Source organism: Pleuronectes platessa, chromosome 8, assembly GCF_947347685.1.
Source record: "Pleuronectes platessa chromosome 8, fPlePla1.1, whole genome shotgun sequence".
Lineage (NCBI taxonomy): Eukaryota > Metazoa > Chordata > Actinopteri > Pleuronectiformes > Pleuronectidae > Pleuronectes > Pleuronectes platessa.
The window spans coordinates 18,117,715-18,139,169 of record NC_070633.1 but is presented as its reverse complement, the minus strand read 5'-3'; the positions used below and the strand labels follow the sequence as shown (position 1 = coordinate 18,139,169).

The window sequence follows — 21,455 nt, the reverse complement described above, 5'->3', positions numbered from 1 at the left end:
TTGAAGTATACAATGAGCCGACGACACGTAACAGTTTATTGAGTTCATTAAACTCTGACAAGATACAGAAAGTGTATGTCGCTGTCCATGGTTCTGAAATAAGCACCAGAGTGTGTTATTCGCTGTCTGCAGAGTGCAACAGGACAATGTGTCCGATAATTTCAAATTGTAATATATATATTGTCATTGAAAATCTATTCAGATCTTTATAGTTATTTTTTTAATTAATAATGACATCACAAATTTAAATTGGAGCGAGTACAGTGTCAATTTCCGTTATGATTGTTTTACATGGGGGTGAAAATTGTTTATTTGAAATTGATTTGTTTGCACAAATAGCAAATAACTTCTGTGATACTGAGAGATGTTGAGTGCAGTTATTACAAATCCCCACTAGGGGACACCGGAGACCAGGACATCTGAAAGCGGTTTTAGATTTGCTGGCGCACACGACTCCTCCCAGAAATTGACGTGGATGATTGGGTTTCTCTGGGCTTTGTTACAAAGAGACGCACGGTGAGAGAGATGAGACTCCCTATCCGACTGGCTTTTAATGAGAGCTGTTGACGGGAGTAGATGGACTGGCATTTATGGATATTTTTTGTTGGATATAATTATGCATTTCTCAAGCAGAAGGAACATTTTGGGGATTTACTTTGTCACCGTGCTGCTGAATTGTTGCTGGGAAGCGGCGTCTGGGCAGCTCTCCTATTCCATCTTAGAGGAGGTAAACCCGGGGACGTCTGTTGGAAATCTCGCCAAGGACCTAAATCTCAACGTGCAGGAGTTGGAGTCTCGTATGTTTCAGATCGTTCATGGATCGAAGAAAAAATATTTCGACGTGAATCTAAAAACGGGGTTTCTTTATGTCAATGAGAGAATAGACCGCGAGGAGCTTTGTGCGAAGGCTACGAAATGCACCGTCAATGTAGAGGCCGTAATCAACAATCCGCTGAAGCTGTATCGTTTGGAGATAAATGTCCTAGATATAAATGATAATGCGCCACATTTCTCGGAGAATTCTCAGTCACTTAACATTGCGGAAAGCACTTTGCCAGGACTCAAATTTGGGCTGATAGAGGCATCGGATTTAGATGTCGGTAAGAACAGAGTAAACACGTACAGGCTCAGTAATAATGATTACTTTTCTTTGGAGATTCACAAAGGAGGGGATAGCGTGTCTGCAGAGTTAGTGCTGCAGAAAGCTTTAGACCGCGAGCATGACTCTGTTATAAAACTCACACTCACTGCTGTAGACGGAGGAAACCCACCAAAGTCAGGGACATCACAAATTATTATCACCGTTTTGGACAATAACGACAATCCCCCCATTTTCAGCAAACCATTATATAAAATTCAAATACGTGAAAATGTTCCACCAGGATCTAAAGTGATCGTTCTGAATGCGACAGACGCAGATGAGGGTATAAATAGTGAAGTAGAATATTCTTTGAGGAAAAAAGGTCAGGATCAAGTTCTAGATTTATTTCAGATAGACAGTAACACCGGTGTGATTTCAGTCAAAGGGAAGATTGACTATGAGGAAAATCCTGCGTTTGAGATTCATGCACAAGCCAGTGACAAAGGCCAGCCCCCGATGTCTGCTCATTGTAAAGTGCTGGTAGAAGTGGTGGATCTGAACGACAACGCTCCTGAGATCACTGTGACGTCATTAGTTGACAGAGTGAAGGAGGACGCTGAAGTAGGTACTGCTATTGCACTTGTTTCTGTCCTGGATAAAGATGGTGGGAAAAACGGGGCAGTTAAAGCTGTGATTTCAAACGACGTCCCCTTTAAACTGGAAACCAATTATAAAAATTATTACTCGTTGGTAGTTAATGGTCTTGTTGATAGAGAATCTCAGGCTCACTACAATGTTACTATCATAGCAACTGATGAAGGGACTCCACCACTCTCCAGCACCCACCTACTTATTGTTCATGTGTCTGATGTTAATGATAACCCACCTCGCTTCTCAGAGCCACTGGTTAATGTGTATGTGAAAGAGAACAGTCCAGTAGGAGCAATTATCAAGACTGTGACTGCAAATGATGTTGATATTAATCAAAATGGACAAGTGAGCTATTCATTTTTGAAAAGTAACAGTAACACCTTACCATTATCTGCAATGGTGAACATCAACTCAGAGACAGGAGATATAATCAGTCTGCAGGCTTTTAACTTTGAGGAGCTGAAAACGTTTCAGTTTAAAGTTCAGGCCACAGACTCTGGTGTTCCTCCGCTCAGCAGCAACGTGACTGTGAACGTTTTTATCCTGGATGAGAATGACAACAGTCCTTCGGTTCTTTCTCCATATTCTGAGCACAGCTCCGTAAACAGTGAGAGCATCCCCTATTCTGCTGAAGCGGGATACTTTGTGGCAAAGATCAGGGCTGTAGACGCAGACTCTGGATACAACGCACTGCTTTCTTATCACCTCTCTGAGCCCAAAGGAAACAACCTCTTCCGGATTGGAACCAGCACCGGGGAAATCAGGACTAAGAGGAGAATGAGTGACAATGACTTGAAAACTCACCCCTTGGTGGTGCTGGTTTCTGATAACGGAGAACCCTCCCTGTCAGCTACTGTGTCTATAGATGTGGTGGTGGTTGAGAGCACAGCTGACATCCAGACTCAGTTCAGACATGTGCCCACAAAGGACGATGGCTTCTCTGATTTAAACCTGTATCTGCTGATCGGTATCGTGTCGGTGTCAGTTATCTTTCTGCTGAGCCTCATCACTTTAATAGCTGTCAAATGCCACAGGACAGACAGCAGCTTCAGCAGGTACAGCGCCCCAATGATCACCACCCACCCTGACGGGAGCTGGTCTTACTCTAATGCTACTCAGCAGTATGACGTCTGCTTCAGCTCAGACACGCTCAAGAGTGACGTAGTGGTTTTCCCCGCACAGTTTCCGCCTGCAGATGCGGAACTGATCAGTATTAACGGAGGAGACACTTATGGCAGGACTCAGACTTTACCGAACAAAGACAAGGTAAGACAATAGTTACATCAAGTACTTGTTGCTGTGTATTTTCTATCGAGGATAAATTCACATAATAAGCTGTTTTGTTGTACGCAAATAATTGTTATGTGGCTTCAAAACTGGCACATATAAAGCCAGCATGAAGTCTCAATTTTAGTTCAGATGAAATGTTGTCACCAGATTTCTCTTATATACACGAATATCATGCTTTGCTTCCGGATTTTACTTCACAATTACTAAACAATTTATTGACCATTGAAATGAAAAAGAAAAACGGGGCAAATTAAAATACACAAAATGAGAAACAGGTCAGAGACCCCTATTCTACAAAGGACAATAATACAGCGTTGCTCACTTTGTAGTTTAATTTTGCAACTGTATTTAGCTTTTCATTGTTGTTGGTTTTCAATTTCAGACATTTTTGGCGTCTGATTTTGTTCTGTCTCTTGGTCGCTATCCGTGGTGCTGAACGCAAACATTTTAAAACTTGCTTCCTGTTGCCAGAGAGTAATGCAAAACAAAAAAGTTTTTTAATTGCACATTTTCATTGCATATGTTGACGAGTTTCGTTGATGATAATTTTGAAACTGTATGCTGCAGTTGCCACCATGTACATTAAAGAAAACTATTTTTGTTTACCATGTCCAGCCTCTGTAATACTCAAGAATCAAAGGTTCAGTTCATTTATCCGTTTAACTTGCTGTTACTACTGTGATATATTTCTTGAGATTCAGTCATTTCATAAAACCGAGTGATATAGAAATACTTCAGTTTAAATTGAATATTTAGACATCAGTAATTCAACATCCGTGTTAAATTATTTGATCATTTTTATGTTTTCACTCGCATGTATATAAGGAGAAATTAGGAAGTTTAATAACGCCCAGTGTTATTATTGTTAATACATCATGCAGTTTACACAAGTGTCCACATGGAGACACTGCAGACCATCACATTTGGACTTGCTATTTAATGTCTTAGGGCTCCGCCTAGATTCAGCGGATGGTGTGGGCTTTGTTACAAAGAGAGGTCGGACGACAAAGAACGGTCGTGTCTTTTGGTCGGGAAAATGCCGACATCGTTGCTTGGATTATGTCTTCGCTGACCCTGGGATCATAGTTTTTGTAACGTATTATTCAGATTGGCCTGCATGCTCATTCCCGACGTGTGGAATTATGCATTTACCGAGCAGAACGGGCTCTGTGTGGATATATCTGCTGTTCGTGCTGCTGGATTGTTCCTGGGAGTCGGTGACCGGGCAGCTCTCTTACTCCGTCTCAGAGGAGGTGAATGTGGGGACTGTGGTCGGGAATATCGCTAAAGATCTGAACATTAACGTCCAGGATTTGGAGTCCCGCATGTTTCAGATCGTTTCTGGATCAAAGAGGAAATATTTCGAGGTAAATCTGAAGACTGGTGTCCTCTACGTTAATGAGAGAATAGATCGGGAGGAACTCTGCGGCGACGAAGCTAAATGTTCACTCAGTGTAGAAGCTGTTATTAATAATCCATTAAAACTGTACCGGATTGAAGTAACAATCTTGGACGTGAATGATAATTCACCATCATATCTCGGTACGTCACAGGAAATAGACATTACAGAGATTACAGCCACCGGGGCTAAATTCCCCCTTCATCCTGCTGAGGATGCTGACGTCGGTAAAAACACTGTAAATACCTACAAGCTTAGTCAAAATGAATATTTCTCTCTATATACACAAAGAGGGGAAAGTGTCTCTCCTGAATTAGTGCTTCAGAAAGCTTTAGATCGAGAAAAACAGTCTGTGATTCGACTCACGCTGACTGCGATTGATGGAGGAACTCCTGCTAAATCAGGAACGATCGTCATTTCAATAAATGTCTTGGACATTAATGATAACGCTCCGGTATTCAGTCAAACTCTGTACAAAGCCAAAGTGTTTGAAAATGTTAAGATAGGAACATCAATTATAACATTAAATGCTACTGATTTGGATGCAGGTCCAAATGGACAAGTATTATATTCATTCAGTGACGTCGGTCGAGGAAAACAAACTAATCTATTTTCTATCGATGAAAAAACAGGGACTGTCACAAATAAAAAGAATATTGACTTTGAAGAGAACAACGCATTTGAGATTCGAGTTCAGGCCAGTGATGGAGCTTCTTCTCCCCTCACGTCACATACCAAATTATTGATTGAAGTCTTAGACGTAAATGACAATGCCCCGGAAATTTCAGTGACGTCACTGTTAAACACTGTGAAAGAGGACGCGTCTATCGGCACAGCTATTGCTCTTGTTTCAGTACTTGATAAAGACGGAGGTAAAAATGGGATCGTGAACTGTAAAATTTCAAATAACGTCCCTTTCAAACTGGAGTCGAATTATAAGAATTACTACTCGCTGGTGGTGGACGGTCCTCTTGACAGAGAGAGCGCATCTCAATACAATATCAGCATCACCGCTACTGACGAGGGGAGCCCACCTCTCTCCAGTACAAGTGTTATTACTGTACACGTGTCAGATGTAAATGATAACAGACCTGTATTCACAGAATCTACCATAAATGTATATGTGAGAGAAAACAGTCCAGTAGGAGCAGTTATAAAAACAGTGTCCGCATTTGATGACGACATCGATCAGAATGGTCAAATGAGATTTTCATTTTTACAAAGTAACAGTGACACGTTACCATTATCTGCAATGGTGAACATCAACACAGAGACAGGAGATATAATCAGTCTGCAGTCGTTTAACTTTGAGGAGTTGAAAACGTTTCAGTTTAAAGTTCAGGCCACAGACTCTGGTGTTCCTCCGCTCAGCAGCAACGTGACTGTGAACGTTTTTATCCTGGATGAGAATGACAACAGTCCTTCGGTTCTTTCTCCATATTCTGAGCACGGCTCCGTTAACAGTGAGAGCATCCCCTATTCTGCTGAAGCGGGATACTTTGTGGCAAAGATCAGGGCTGTAGACGCAGACTCTGGATACAACGCGCTGCTTTCGTATCACCTCTCTGAGCCCAAAGGAAACAACCTCTTCCGGATCGGAACCAGCACCGGGGAAATCAGGACTAAGAGGAGAATGAGTGACAATGACTTGAAAACTCACCCCTTGGTGGTGCTGGTTTCTGATAACGGAGAACCCTCCCTGTCAGCTACTGTGTCTATAGATGTGGTGGTGGTTGAGAGCACAGCTGACATCCAGACTCAGTTCAGACATGTGCCTACAAAGGACGATGGCTTCTCTGATTTAAACCTGTATCTGCTGATCGGCATCGTGTCGGTGTCAGTCATCTTTCTGCTGAGCCTCATCACCTTAATAGCAGTCAAATGCCACAGGACAGACAGCAGCTTCAGCAGGTACAGCGCCCCAATGATCACCACCCACCCTGACGGGAGCTGGTCTTACTCTAATGCTACTCAGCAGTATGACGTTTGCTTCAGCTCAGATACGCTCAAGAGTGACGTAGTGGTTTTCCCCGCACAGTTTCCGCCGGCAGATGCGGAACTGATCAGTATTAATGGAGGAGACACTTATGGCAGGACACAGACTTTACCAAACAAAGACAAGGTAAGATAATATTTACATCAAGTACTTGTTGCTGTGTATTTTCTATCGAGGATCAATTACCATAATAAGCAGTTTTGTGGTATCTGAAAAATAATTAGGTTTGTTATGTGGTTTCAAAACCGGCTCATTTTTAGCCAACTTGAAGTCTCTTTTGTAATTCGGGTTGAAACTTAATCAGCAGATTTTTCTTATATACATGAATAATCATGATTTGCTTCAAGATTCTACTTCAATCTATTCACCAGTGAAAAGAAAATTAAAAACGGTTCAAATAAAAAAAAAAAAACCACAATGAGCAACATTGCTAGAACTCCTTTTGTACAACGGACAAAAATACAGGGTTGCTGGCTTTATAGTGTAATTTTGCAACTGTAGTTTGCTTTTTATTTGTTGGTGGTTTTTAATTTCAGACATTTTTGGCGTCTGGTTCTTGTGTCCCTTTGTGGCTCTCCTTGGTGGTGAACAAAACTTTTCAAACTGACTGCCAGTTCCCAGAATGTTATGCAAAGCAAAAACGTTGTTTAAATGCACATTTTCCTTAAATATGTTTTCAAACTTCTTTGAGGATAATTGTGAAACAGAACCATGTACCTTAATAAATCTGTTTGTATTATATCTGCAGACACTTAAATACTCAGTGAAAAATATTCAGTTAATTTATTCGTTTAACTTGCTGTAACTACTGAGATATTTCTTGAGATTTCAGTCAGTTTATAAAACCGACTGTTATGTAATTACTTAAGTTTGAATGTATTTTTTAGTAATTACTAATTCAAACGTCCTTGTTAAATATTTGATCCCTTTATGTTTTTACTCGCATGTATATGAGGAGAAATTGTGTAGTTTAATAAGGCCCTGTGTTACTATTGTTAATACATCATGCAGTTTACACAAGTGTCCACATGGAGACACTGCAGACCATCACATTTGGACTTGCTATTTAATGTCTTAGGGCTCCGCCTAGATTCAGCGGATGGTGTGGGCTTTGTTACAAAGAGAGCTCGGCGACAAAGAACGGTCGTGTCTTTTGGTCGGGAAAATGCCGACATCGTTGCTTGGATTATTTCTTCGCTGACCCTGGGATCATAGTTTTTGTAACGTATTATTCAGATTGGCCTGCATTCTCCTTATCGACAGGAGGAATTATGCATTTACCGAGCAGAACGGGCTCTGTGTGGATATATCTGCTGTTCGTGCTGCTGGATTGTTACTGGGAGCCGGTGTCCGGGCAGCTCTTTTACTCCGTCTCAGAGGAGGTGAATGTGGGGACTGTGGTCGGGAATATCGCTAAAGATCTGAACATCAACGTCCAGGATTTGGAGTCCCGCATGTTTCAGATCGTTTCTGGATCAAAGAGGAAATATTTCGAGGTAAATCTAAAGACTGGTGTCCTCTACGTTAATGAGAGAATAGATCGGGAGGAACTCTGCGGCGACGAAGCTAAATGTTCACTTAGTGTAGAAGCGGTTATTAATAATCCATTAAAACTGTATCGGATTGAAGTTACAATCTTAGACGTGAATGATAATTCACCATCATTTCTCAGCACGTCACAGATAATCAATATTACTGAGAACACCGCGGCAGGGGCTAAATTCCCCCTCCATCCTGCTCACGACCCAGACGTCGGTAAAAATAATGTTAAGAATTACAAGCTTAGTCAAAATGAACATTTCTCCCTTGACACATATAAAGGAGAAGCTGTAACTACGGAATTAGTGCTTCAGAAAGCTTTAGATCGAGAAAAACAGTCTGTGGTTCGTCTCACTCTGACTGCGATTGATGGAGGAACTCCTGCTAAATCAGGCAGCATCATAATTATAGTGAATGTGTTGGACATCAATGATAACGCTCCTATATTCAATCAAAAACTTTATAAAGCAAGCGTTCATGAAAATGTGAGAATAGGCACCTCGATAATAACATTGAACGCAACGGATTTAGATACAGGCCCAAATGGACAAGTGTCATATTCATTTAGTGACATAGGTCGAGGAAAACAAACTGATCTGTTTTCCATTGATGAAAAAACAGGGACTGTCACAAATAAAAAGAACATTGACTTTGAAGAGAACAACGCTTTTGAGATAAGAGTTCAGGCCAGTGATGGAGCTTCGTATCCGATGACATCACATGCAAAATTATTGATTGAGGTCATAGACATTAATGACAATGCTCCTGAAATTTCAGTGACGTCACTGTTAAACACCGTGAAAGAGGATGCGTCCATCGGCACAGCTATTGCTCTTGTTTCAGTACTTGATAAAGACGGAGGTAAAAATGGGATCGTGAACTGTAAAATTTCAAATAACGTCCCTTTCAAACTTGAGTCGAATTATAAGAATTACTACTCGCTGGTGGTGGACGGTCCTCTTGACAGAGAGAGCGCATCTCAATACAATATCAGCATCACCGCTACTGACGAGGGGAGCCCACCTCTCTCCAGTACAAGTGTTATTACTGTACACGTGTCAGATGTAAATGATAACAGACCTGTATTCACAGAATCTACCATCAATGTATATGTGAGAGAAAACAGTCCAGTAGGTGCAATTATAAAAACAGTGTCCGCATTTGATAATGACATCGATCAGAATGGTCAGATGAGATTTTCATTTTTACAAAGTAATATTGACACGTTACCATTATCTGCAATGGTGAATATCAACTCGGAGACAGGAGACATAATCAGTCTGCAGTCGTTTAACTTCGAGGAGTTGAAAACGTTTCAGTTTAAAGTTCAGGCCACAGACTCTGGTGTTCCTCCGCTCAGCAGCAACGTGACTGTGAACGTTTTTATCCTGGATGAGAATGACAACAGTCCCTCGGTTCTTTCTCCATATTCTGAGCACGGCTCCGTTAACAGTGAGAGCATCCCCTATTCTGCTGAAGCGGGATACTTTGTGGCAAAGATCAGGGCTGTAGACGCAGACTCTGGATACAACGCGCTGCTTTCTTATCACCTCTCTGAGCCCAAAGGAAACAACCTCTTCCGGATCGGAACCAGCACCGGGGAAATCAGGACTAAGAGGAGAATGAGTGACAATGACTTGAAAACTCACCCCTTGGTGGTGCTGGTTTCTGATAACGGAGAACCCTCCCTGTCAGCTACTGTGTCTATAGATGTGGTGGTGGTTGAGAACACAGCTGACATTCAGACTCAGTTCAGACATGTGCCCACAAAGGACGATGGCTTCTCTGATTTAAACCTGTATCTGCTGATCGGCATCGGGTCGGTGTCAGTCATCTTTCTGCTGAGCCTCATCACTTTAATAGCAGTCAAATGCCACAGGACAGACAGCAGCTTCAGCAGGTACAGCGCCCCAATGATCACCACCCACCCTGACGGGAGCTGGTCTTACTCTAATGCTACTCAGCAGTATGACGTCTGCTTCAGCTCAGACACGCTCAAGAGTGACGTAGTGGTTTTCCCCGCACAGTTTCCGCCTGCAGATGCGGAGCTGATCAGTATTAACGGAGGAGACACTTATGGCAGGACTCAGACTTTACCAAACAAAGACAAGGTAAGACAATAGTTACATCAAGTACTTGTTGCTGTGTATTTTCTATCGAGGATCAATTAATATAAAAAGCAGTTTTGTTGTATATGAAAATAATTGTTATTTGACTTCAAAACTGGTGCATATAAAGCCAGCATGAAGTCTCAATTTTAGTTCAGATGCAATTTTGTCACCAGATTTCTCTTATATACACGAACATCATGATTTGCTTCCGGCTTTTACTTCACAATTACTGAACAATTTATTCACCATTGAAATGAAAAAGAAAAACGCGGCAAATAAATATGCACAATGTGCAACATATCAGAGACCCCTATTCTACAAAGGACAATAATACAGGGTTGCTAACTTTGTAGTTTAAGTTTGCAACTGTAGTTTGCTTTTCATTGTTGTTGGTTTTTAATTTCAGACATTTTTGGCGTCTGATTTTGTTTGTATCTTGGTCGCTATCCGTGGTGCTGAACGCAACTTTTAAAAAACTTGCTTCCTGTTGCCAGAGCGTAATTGAAAACACTAGAAATGTATTACTAAAGTATAGAAATACTTTAGTATAGAAGTATAGAAATACTTTAGTAATACATTACATTTCTAGTCATCTGTAATTCATCTTTCATCTGTAATTCAAACGTCCTTGTTATATATTTGATCATGTTTATGTTTTCACTCGCATGTATATGAGGAGATATTGGGTAGTTCAAAAACGCCCTGTGTTTATAATTGTTAATACATCATGCAGTTTACACAAGTGTCCACATGGAGACACTGCAGACCATCACATTTGGACTTGCTATTTAATGTCTTAGGGCTCCGCCTAGATTCAGCGGATGATGTGGGCTTTGTTACAAAGAGAGCTCGGCGACAAAGAACGGTCGTGTCTTTTGGTCGGGAAAATGCCGACATCGTTGCTTGGATTATTTCTTCGCTGACCATGGGATCATAGTTTTTGTAACGTATTATTCAGATTGGCCTGCATTCTCCTTCCCGACGTGAGAAATTATGCATTTATCGAGCAGAACGGGCTCTATGTGGATGTATCTGCTGTTCGTGCTGCTGGATTGTTACTGGGAGCCGGTGTCCGGGCAGCTCTCTTACTCCGTTTCAGAGGAGGTGAATGTGGGGACTGTGGTCGGGAATGTCGCTAAAGATCTGAACATCAATGTCCAGGATTTGGAGTCCCGCATGTTTCAGATCGTTTCTGGATCAAAGGGGAAATATTTCGAGGTAAATCTGAAGACTGGTGTCCTCTACGTTAATGACAGGATAGATCGGGAGGAACTCTGCGGCGACGAAGCTAAATGTTCACTCAGTGTAGAAGCGGTTATTAATAATCCATTAAAACTGTACCGGATCGAAGTAACAATCTTAGATGTGAATGATAATTCACCGTCTTTTCTCAGCACGTCACAGATAATCAATATTACCGAGATCACAGGAACAGGGGCTAAATTTATCTTGAAACGTGCCCATGACAAAGACGTAGGTAAAAACACTGTTAATACATACAAGCTCAGTCAAAATGAATATTTCTCTCTTTCTACGCTTAAGGGAGAGAGTTCATCTCCCGAATTAGTGCTTCAAAAAGGTTTAGATCGAGAAAAACAGTCTGTGATTCGTCTCACGCTGACGGCAATTGATGGAGGAACTCCTGCTAAATCAGGCAGCATCATTATTACAGTGAATGTGTTGGACAGTAATGATAACGCTCCGGTATTCAGTCAAACACTCTACAAAACACGTGTTTATGAGAATGTGAAAATAGGCAGCTCGATAATGACACTAAACGCCACGGATTTGGATGTGGGTCAAAACGGACAAATATATTATTCATTTATTGAAATGGATCAGGAAAAACAAACCGACCTATTTTCTATCGATGAAAAAACAGGGACTGTAACAAATAAAAAGAACATTGACTTTGAAGAGAACAACGCTTTTGAGATAAGAGTACAAGCCAGTGATGGAGCTTCGTCTCCCCTCACTTCACATGCCAAATTATTGATTGAAGTCTTAGACGTTAATGACAATGCTCCGGAAATTTCAGTGACGTCACTGTTAAACACCGTGAAAGAGGACGCGTCTATCGGCACAGCTATTGCTCTTGTTTCAGTACTTGATAAAGACGGAGGAAAAAATGGGATCGTGAACTGTAAAATTTCGAATAACGTCCCTTTCAAACTAGAGTCGAATTATAAAAATTACTACTCGCTGGTGGTGGACGGTCCTCTTGACAGAGAGAGCGCATCTCAATACAATATCAGCATCACCGCTACTGACGAGGGGAGCCCACCTCTCTCCAGTACAAGTGTTATTACTGTACACGTGTCAGATGTAAATGATAACAGACCTGTATTCACAGAATCTACCATCAATGTCTATGTGAGAGAAAACAGTCCAGTAGGAGCAGTTATAAAAACAGTGTCTGCATTTGATGACGACATCGATCAGAATGGTCAGATGAGATTTTCATTTTTACAAAGTAACAGTGACACGTTACCGTTATCTGCAATGGTTAACATCAACTCAGAGACAGGAGATATAATCAGTCTGCAGTCGTTTAACTTCGAGGAGTTGAAAACGTTTCAGTTTAAAGTCCAGGCCACAGACTCTGGTGTTCCTCCGCTCAGCAGCAACGTGACAGTGAACGTTTTTATCTTGGATGAGAATGACAACAGTCCTTCCGTTCTTTCTCCATATTCTGAGCACGGCTCCGTTAACAGTGAGAGCATCCCCTATTCTGCTGAAGCGGGACACTTTGTGGCAAAGATCAGGGCTGTAGACGCAGACTCTGGATACAACGCGCTGCTTTCGTATCACCTCTCTGAGCCCAAAGGAAACAACCTCTTCCGGATCGGAACCAGCACCGGGGAAATCAGGACTAAGAGGAGAATGAGTGACAATGACTTGAAAACTCACCCCTTGGTGGTGCTGGTTTCTGATAACGGAGAACCCTCCCTGTCAGCTACTGTGTCTATAGATGTGGTGGTGGTTGAGAGCACAGCTGACATCCAGACTCAGTTCAGACATGTGCCCACAAAGGAGGATGGCTTCTCTGATTTAAACCTGTATCTGCTGATCGGCATTGCGTCGGTGTCAGTCATCTTTCTGCTGAGCCTCATCACTTTAATAGCAGTCAAATGCCACAGGACAGACAGCAGCTTCAGCAGGTACAGCGCCCCAATGATCACCACCCACCCTGACGGGAGCTGGTCTTACTCTAAAGCTACTCAGCAGTATGACGTCTGCTTCAGCTCAGACACGCTCAAGAGTGACGTAGTGGTTTTCCCCGCACAGTTTCCGCCTGCAGATGCGGAACTGATCAGTATTAACGGAGGAGACATTTATGGCAGGACACAGACTTTACCGAACAAAGACAAGGTAAGAATAATACCTTGTCATTTTGTATTGATATACTGTAGTTGTGATCTCAGCTTCCACAATTCAATTTCGAGAGATACTTTACTGTGCTTCTCGTTGTTTTATGATCTTGCCTTAGTTTGTATTCGTGGAGTTTAATTCACAGTTAATTAACTCTCACTAATGGTGTACTTTTATGACCAAATACAATTGACTTTTTTAGGCTTAGAAACTTGTCATGACGTTTAATTTGCTTTCATGTCATGCAGTGCACAATTAGTTTGATTTGTTTGATAATGTTTGTCTTGGATCTCGATGGGAAACAAATCTTGGGGAAATAATCAATGTAATAATGAATAACTTCATATCAGTCAAACGTTCTTAGACATAAAAATGGTGACCAAACTCTCCATATTGGCTTAAGCACATGTCGAGCCATGCACTACGCTGTGAAGGTAAAATACACAATGGTGGTGTATTTAAGTATTTGGTGGCAAAATCAACATCCAACAAGTGCTGTGAAAAAGAGAGGAACAAGATGCTTGTTTAAAGTTTAAATAATTTTGTTCATCTAAATATCGGTCATCCACCTTGTTTTAATGTATACTTTAAATGGATGTTCTGTGTTCCTGTCACAATATTTGTTATATCTAATCAATCAATATTTAGGTCTTATTACAGACAGTCTCACCCCGAGTTTGCTTACAATGATGCATCATTGCGGTGCTCTATCCATGGTCCTGAAATATGTGGTTAATGCAGTATAATATGCTGGGATTTCATAGTGTTACGCGCAGAATTAAAGCAGCTGTACATTTAGTATTTTATTATTGATTTAAGTGGCTGTACGTTTTCAGATCACTTTGAAAAATCTATGTTTGCTTTGTGTTCATTTCAAAGCATTGTAGTTATATCTACTGGCCATGAGGTGGCAATACAGACCATGACACCGCCGGCAGGTCAATGACGTTTCGAGGACCCTCCCACATTATACAGAGATCCTCAATTTTGTCAATGCTTTGTTAGAATGAGACGCAGGGCGGAGAAGAATAAGTACACACGATCGGGTGGCACCTGATTCGATGTTTCAAACGATGCCCTGGTCAAAATAAGAGAAGACGTGTCGATTTCCGGATCTATGTTTTTTTCTCGCTGTGTGGAATAATGCCGTCGCCGGGGAGAAAAACTTGTATCGGGACATATCTAGTGCTTGTTGTCTTGGAGTATAACTGGGGAGCGGTGTCCGGGCAGCTCTCCTATTCCGTCTCAGAGGAGGTAAACGTGGGCACGTCTGTGGGAAATCTCGCCAAGGATCTGAGCCTGAACGTTCACGATTTGGAGTCACGTATGTTTCAGATCGTTACTGGATCAAAGAGAAAATATTTCGATGTAAATTTGAAGTCAGGTTTTCTCTACGTCATTGAAAGAATAGACAGAGAAGAGCTCTGTGCCAAGGCGACAAAATGTACAATTAACGTCGAGGCTGTGATAAATAATCCACTGAAACTTTACCGTGTTGAAGTGAATATTCTCGATGTAAACGATAATCCGCCGTCCTTCAGTGCCCAATCTCAAACTATTGATATTGCAGAGAGCGTATTACCGGGAGCTACATTCCCTGTGCTCTCGGCCTACGATGCCGATGTCGGGAAAAATAGCATTAACACATACAAGCTGAATCCCAATGAATATTTTTCTTTAGTGGTGCACAGAGCAGAGAGCGTGTCAGCCGAGCTGGTTCTGCAGAAACCATTAGACCGAGAGAAACGGGCTTTGATTAAATTAACGCTGACCGCTGTAGATGGAGGAACGCCTCCGAAATCTGGCACATCAGAAATATTAATTAATGTTCTGGATATCAATGATAATATTCCAGTCTTTGGCAAAACTCTCTATAAAACAAGTATCACGGAAAATGCAGCACTTGGCACTACAGTACTGGCAGTGACGGCAACTGATGCGGATGAAGGTCCAAACAAAGATATCCTGTATTTACTGAATTCGAAAGATCAGGACCGTGTCTTGGACATTTTTGAAATCGATTCTCAAACGGGAATAATAACAGTTAAAGGAAAGATTGACTTCGAAGCAAATCCTGCCTTCGAAATCCGCGTGCAGGCTGCAGACAAAGGCCAGCCTCCGTTAACAGCTCAGTGTAAAGTGCTCGTGGAGGTGGTGGACTTGAACGACAATGCCCCTGACGTCACGGTGACGTCACTGCTCAGTACAGTGAGGGAGGATGCTGAACTTGGTACAGCCATTGCACTTGTTTCGGTTCTTGACAGAGATGGGGGAAAAAATGGTGAAGTGAAATGTGCAATATTGAATGCAGTCCCCTTTAAATTAGAGACTAACTACAAAAATTATTATTCTTTAGTTATCGCCGGAGCTCTGGATAGGGAACTCGTTACCCACTACAATATTACTATTAAAGCCACAGATGAAGGCAGTCCCCCTCTCTCTAACACAAGTGTGGTTATTGTCCAGGTTTCTGATGTAAATGACAACACACCTCTGTTTTCAGAGAGTGTAATAAATATGTATGTGGGAGAAAACAGTCCAGTTGGCACCGTTTTGAAAGCAGTATCTGCAACTGATGCTGACATTAGTGAAAATGGTCGGTTGAGTTACTCATTAGTCAGCGACAAAAATAAAGTGCCGTTGTCTGCTATGCTCAATATCAACTCAGAGACAGGCGATATAATCAGTCTGCAGTCGTTCAACTTTGAGGAGTTAAAAACGTTTCAGTTTAAAGTTCAGGCCACAGACTCTGGTGTTCCTCCGCTCAGCAGCAACGTGACTGTGAACGTTTTTATCCTGGATGAGAATGACAACAGTCCTTCAGTTCTTTCTCCATACTCTGAGCACGGCTCCGTAAACAGTGAGAGCATCCCCTATTCTGCTGAAGCTGGATACTTTGTGGCAAAGATCCGGGCTGTAGACGCAGACTCTGGATACAACGCGCTGCTTTCTTATCACCTCTCTGAGCCCAAAGGAAACAACCTCTTCCGGATCGGAACCAGCACCGGGGAAATCAGGACTAAGAGGAGAATGAGTGACAATGACTTGAAAACTCACCCCTTGGTGGTGCTGGTTTCTGATAACGGAGAACCCTCCCTGTCAGCTACTGTGTCTATAGATGTGGTGGTGGTTGAGAACACAGCTGACATCCAGACTCAGTTCAGACATGTGCCCACAAAGGACGATGGCTTCTCTGATTTAAACCTGTATCTGCTGATCGGCATTGCGTCGGTGTCAGTCATCTTTCTGCTGAGCCTCATCACTTTAATAGCTGTCAAATGCCACAGGACAGACAGCAGCTTCAGCAGGTACAGCGCCCCAATGATCACCACCCACCCTGACGGGAGCTGGTCTTACTCTAAAGCTACTCAGCAGTATGACGTCTGCTTCAGCTCAGACACGCTAAAGAGTGACGTGGTGGTTTTCCCCGCACAGTTTCCGCCTGCAGATGCGGAACTGATCAGTATTAATGGAGGAGACACTTATGGCAGTACTCAGACTTTACCAAACAAAGACAAGGTAAGACAATAGTTACATCAAGTAGTTGTTGATGTGTATTTTCTATCAAGGATCAATTAACATAAAGCTGTTTTGTTGTATATGAAAATAATTGTTATGTGGTTTCAAAACTGGTGCATATTAAGCCAGCATGAAGTCTCAATCTAAGTTCAGATGAAATGTTGTCACCAGATTTCTCTTATATACATGAATATCATGCTTTGCTTCCGGATTTTACTTCACAATTACGAAACAATTAATTCACCATTGAAATTAAAAGAAAAACGAGGAAAATTAAAATATACACAATGAGCAAAATAACACAGACCCCTATTCTACAAAGGACAATAATACAGGGTTGCTAACTTTGTAGTTTAATTTTGCAACTGTAGTTTGCTTTTCATTGTTGTTGGTTTTTAATTTCAGACATTTTTGCGTCTGATTTTGTCTGTCTCTTGGTCGCTATCCGTGGTGCTGAACGCAACTTTAAAAACTTGCTTACTGTTGCCAGAGCGTAATGCAAAAACAAAAACGTTATTTAATTGCAAATTTCCATTGAATATGTTTACGAATTTCGTTGATGATAATTATGAAACTGTATGCTGCAGTTGCCACCATGTACCAATAAAAAACTAGGTTTGTTTAACATGTCCAGTGTCTGTATTGCTCAAGAATCCAAGGTCCAGTTCATTGATCCGTTTAATTGGCTGTACTTTGAGATATTTCTTGAGGTTCAGTCATTTCAGAAAACCGACTGTTGTAGAAATACTTCAGTTTAAATTGAATATTTAGACATCAGTAATTCATACGTCCTTGTTAAATTATTTGATCATGTTTATGTTTTCACCTGCATGTATATAAGGATAAATTAGGACGTTTATAACGCCCAGTGTTATTATTGTAAATACATCATGCAGTTTACACAAGTGTCCACATGGAGACACTGCAGACCATCACATTTGGACTTGCTATTTAATGTCTTAAGGCTCCGCCTAGATTCAGCGGATGATGTGGGCTTTGTTACAAAGAGAGGTCGGACGACAAAGAACGGTCGTGTCTTTTGGTCGGGAAAATGCCGACATCTTTGCTTGGATTATTTCCTCGCTGACCCTGGGATCATAGTTTTTGTAACGTATTATTCAGTTTTGCCTGCATTCTCCTTCCCGACGTGTGGAATTATGCATTTACCGAGCAGAACGGGCTCTGTGTGGATATATCTGCTGTTCTTGCTGCTGGATTGTTACTGGGAGCCGGTGTCCGGGCAGCTCTCTTACTCCGTCTCAGAGGAGGTGAATGTGGGGACTGTGGTCGGGAATATCGCTAAAGATCTGAACATCAACGTCCAGGATTTAGAGTCCCGCATGTTTCAGATCGTTTCTGGATCAAAGAAGAAATATTTCGAGGTAAATCTAAAGACTGGTGTCCTCTACGTTAATGAGAGAATAGATCGAGAGGAACTCTGCGGCAACGAAGCTAAATGTTCACTCAGTGTAGAAGCTGTTATTAATAACCCGTTAAAACTCTACCGGATTGAAGTTACAATCTTAGATGTGAACGATAATTCACCATTATTTCTCAGCGCAATACAGATGATCAACATTAGTGAGAACACCGCGGCAGGGGCTAAATTTATTTTGAAACGAGCCAACGACAAAGACGTGGGTAAAAACTCTGTAAATACATACAAGCTGAGTCAAAATGATTATTTCGCTCTTACTACGCATAAGGGAGAAAGTGCATCTCCCGAATTAGTGCTTCAGAGAGTTTTAGATCGAGAAAAACAGTCTGTGATTCGCCTCACGCTGACTGCGATTGATGGGGGAACTCCTGCTAAATCAGGCAGCATCATTATTACAGTGAATGTGTTGGACAGTAATGATAACGCTCCTATATTCAGTCAAACACTCTATAAAACGAGTGTTTATGAGAATGTGAAAATAGGCAGCACGATAATGACGCTGAATGCCACGGATTTGGATGTGGGTCCAAACGGACAGATTTCATATTCATTTATTGAAATGGATCAGGAAAAACAAACTGACCTGTTTTCTATCGATGAAAAAACAGGGACCGTTACAAATAAAAATAATATTGACTTTGAAGAGAACAACGCTTTTGAGATTCGAGTACAAGCCAGTGATGGAGCTACACCTCCCCTCACTTCACATGCCAAATTATTGATCGAAGTCATGGACGTTAATGACAATGCTCCGGAAATTTCAGTGACGTTACTGTCAAACACTGTGAAAGAGGACGCGTCCACCGGCACAGCTATTGCTCTTGTTTCAGTACTTGATAAAGACGGAGGTAAAAATGGGATCGTGGACTGTAAAATTTCGAATAACGTCCCTTTCAAACTAGAGTCGAATTATAAGAATTACTACTCGCTGGTGGTGGACGGTCCTCTTGACAGAGAGAGCGCATCTCAATACAGGATCAGCATCACCGCTACTGACGAGGGGAGCCCACCTCTCTCCAGTACAAGTGTAATTACTGTACAAGTGTCAGATGTAAATGATAACAGACCTGTATTCACAGAATCTACCATAAATGTCTATGTTAGAGAAAACAGTCCAGTAGGTGCGGTTATAAAAACAGTGTCCGCATTTGATGACGACATCGATCAGAATGGTCAGATGAGATTTTCATTTTTACAAAGTAACAGTGACACGTTACTATTATCTGCCATGGTGAATATCAACTCAGAAACAGGAGATATAATCAGTCTGCAGTCTTTTAACTTCGAGGAGTTGAAAACGTTTCAGTTTAAAGTTCAGGCCACAGACTCTGGTGTTCCTCCGCTCAGCAGCAACGTGACTGTGAACGTTTTTATCCTGGATGAGAATGACAACAGTCCTGCGGTTCTCTCTCCATATTCTGAGCATGGCTCCGTAAACAGTGAGAGCATCCCCTATTCTGCTGAAGCTGGATACTTTGTGGCAAAGATCAGGGCTGTAGACGCAGACTCTGGATACAACGCGCTGCTTTCTTATCACCTCTCTGAGCCCAAAGGAAACAACCTCTTCCGGATCGGAACCAGCACCGGGGAAATCAGGACTAAGAGGAGAATGAGTGACAATGACTTGAAAACTCACCCCTTGGTGGTGCTGGTTTCTGATAACGGAGAACCCTCCCTGTCAGCTACTGTGTCTATAGATGTGGTGGTGGTTGAAAGCACAGCTGACATCCAGACTCAGTTCAGACATGTGCCCACAAAGGACGATGGCTTCTCTGATTTAAACCTGTATCTGCTGATCGGCATCGTGTCGGTGTCCGTCATCTTTCTGCTGAGCCTCATCACTTTAATAGCTGTCAAATGCCACAGGACAGACAGCAGCTTCAGCAGGTACAGCGCCCCGATGATCACCACCCACCCTGACGGGAGCTGGTCTTACTCTAATGCTACTCAGCAGTATGACGTCTGCTTCAGCTCAGACACGCTCAAGAGTGACGTAGTGGTTTTCCCCGCACAGTTTCCGCCTGCAGATGCGGAACTGATCAGTATTAATGGAGGAGACACTTATGGCAGGACTCAGACTTTACCGAACAAAGACAAGGTAAGGACCTTGTAATTTTGTATTGATATACTGTAGTTGTGATCTCAGCTTCCACAATTTCGAGAGATAATTTACCCTGCTTCTTGATTTTTTATGATCTTGCCTTAGTTTGTGTTCGTGGACTTACTTTTAGGCTTAGAAACTTGTCATCACGTTTCATTTGATTTCTAGTCATGCATTGCACAATGAGTTTGATTTGTTTGATAATGTTTGTCTTGGATCTCGATGGGAAAAAAATCTTGGGAAAATAATCACTGTAATGATGAAAAACTTCTGATCAGTCAAATGTTCTTAGACATAAAAATGGTTGCTAAACTCTCCATATTTGCTTAAGCACATGTCGAGCCATGCACTATGCTGTGAACGTAAAATAAACCATGGTGATGAATTTAAGTATTTGGACGCAAAATCAACATCCAACAAGTACTGTGAAAAAGAGAGGGACAAGATGCATGTGATGGTTTGTATTCATGGGAAGTTTAAATCATTTGGTTCTTCTCAATATCGGTCATCCACCTTGTTGTAATATATACTTTAAAACGATGTTTTGTGTTCCTCTCACAATATTTGTTATATCTAATCAATCAAAATTCAGGTCTTATTATAGACCGTCTGACTCCGAGTGTGCTTGCAATGATGCATCATTGTGGGGCTCTATCCATGGTCCTGAAATGTGTGGTAAATGCAGTATAATACGCTGGGATTTCACAGTATTGCACGCAGAATTTTAAGCAGCTGTAATTTTAGTATTTTATTAGTGATGTAAGTGGCTTGACGTTTTCAGATCTCTTTGAAAAATCTGTTTGCTTATGTTTATTTCAAAGCATTGTAGTTATATCTACTGGCCATGAGGTGGCAATACAGACCATGACACCGCCGGCAGGTCGATGACGATTCGAGGACCCTCCCACATTATACAGAGGTCCTCAATTTTGTCAATGCTTTGTTAGAATGAGACGCA

The 21,455-nt window shown here is 41.7% G+C and overlaps 6 protein-coding genes across 11 annotated transcripts in view; all 6 read left to right on the top strand.

The window, feature by feature from the left end:
* LOC128446183 (protocadherin alpha-C2) overlaps nucleotides 1-21,455 on the top strand; it is a 150,794-nt gene that overhangs the window by 62,316 nt on the left and 67,023 nt on the right. The window contains exon 1 of one of the 6 annotated variants that reach the window (XM_053429161.1): nucleotides 7,555-10,067. The exons of the other annotated variants lie outside the window; for them this stretch is intronic. Coding sequence (XP_053285136.1) covers nucleotides 7,689-10,067 — 2,379 coding nt within the window. The 5' untranslated portion in view covers nucleotides 7,555-7,688. Of the gene's footprint in view, nucleotides 1-7,554; nucleotides 10,068-21,455 lie in introns of those variants that run through there. 6 annotated transcript variants of the gene reach the window in all.
* LOC128446355 (protocadherin alpha-8) lies at nucleotides 510-3,458 on the top strand. Its single transcript, XM_053429374.1, has 2 exons — nucleotides 510-2,998; nucleotides 3,405-3,458. Exons 1-2 carry the CDS (start codon nucleotides 554-556, stop codon nucleotides 3,456-3,458), a joined length of 2,499 nt encoding a protein of 832 aa, XP_053285349.1. The 5' UTR covers nucleotides 510-553.
* LOC128446186 (protocadherin alpha-8) lies at nucleotides 4,031-6,552 on the top strand. Its single transcript, XM_053429169.1, has one exon. It carries the CDS (start codon nucleotides 4,165-4,167, stop codon nucleotides 6,550-6,552), a length of 2,388 nt encoding a protein of 795 aa, XP_053285144.1. The 5' UTR covers nucleotides 4,031-4,164.
* LOC128446354 (protocadherin alpha-10-like) lies at nucleotides 10,924-13,647 on the top strand. The gene is made up of 2 exons (XM_053429373.1): nucleotides 10,924-13,463; nucleotides 13,642-13,647. The coding sequence occupies exons 1-2, from the start codon at nucleotides 11,061-11,063 to the stop codon at nucleotides 13,645-13,647; spliced, it is 2,409 nt and encodes an 802-aa protein (XP_053285348.1). The 5' UTR covers nucleotides 10,924-11,060.
* LOC128446353 (protocadherin alpha-8) lies at nucleotides 14,453-16,970 on the top strand. Its single transcript, XM_053429371.1, has one exon. It carries the CDS (start codon nucleotides 14,583-14,585, stop codon nucleotides 16,968-16,970), a length of 2,388 nt encoding a protein of 795 aa, XP_053285346.1. The 5' UTR covers nucleotides 14,453-14,582.
* LOC128446352 (protocadherin alpha-8) lies at nucleotides 17,979-20,633 on the top strand. The gene is made up of 2 exons (XM_053429370.1): nucleotides 17,979-20,494; nucleotides 20,628-20,633. Exons 1-2 carry the CDS (start codon nucleotides 18,116-18,118, stop codon nucleotides 20,631-20,633), a joined length of 2,385 nt encoding a protein of 794 aa, XP_053285345.1. The 5' UTR covers nucleotides 17,979-18,115.

Bases quoted from the DNA above. Each gene is read 5' to 3' on its own strand.
- LOC128446355 (XM_053429374.1), top strand. From the start codon at position 554: ATGAGAGCTGTTGACGGGAGTAGATGGACTGGCATTTATGGATATTTT. The intron at 2,999-3,404 runs GTAAGACAATAG...TTTCAATTTCAG, and splicing joins CTTTACCGAACAAAGACAAG to ACATTTTTGGCGTCTGATTT.
- LOC128446186 (XM_053429169.1), top strand. From the start codon at position 4,165: ATGCATTTACCGAGCAGAACGGGCTCTGTGTGGATATATCTGCTGTTC.
- LOC128446354 (XM_053429373.1), top strand. From the start codon at position 11,061: ATGCATTTATCGAGCAGAACGGGCTCTATGTGGATGTATCTGCTGTTC.
- LOC128446353 (XM_053429371.1), top strand. From the start codon at position 14,583: ATGCCGTCGCCGGGGAGAAAAACTTGTATCGGGACATATCTAGTGCTT.
- LOC128446352 (XM_053429370.1), top strand. From the start codon at position 18,116: ATGCATTTACCGAGCAGAACGGGCTCTGTGTGGATATATCTGCTGTTC.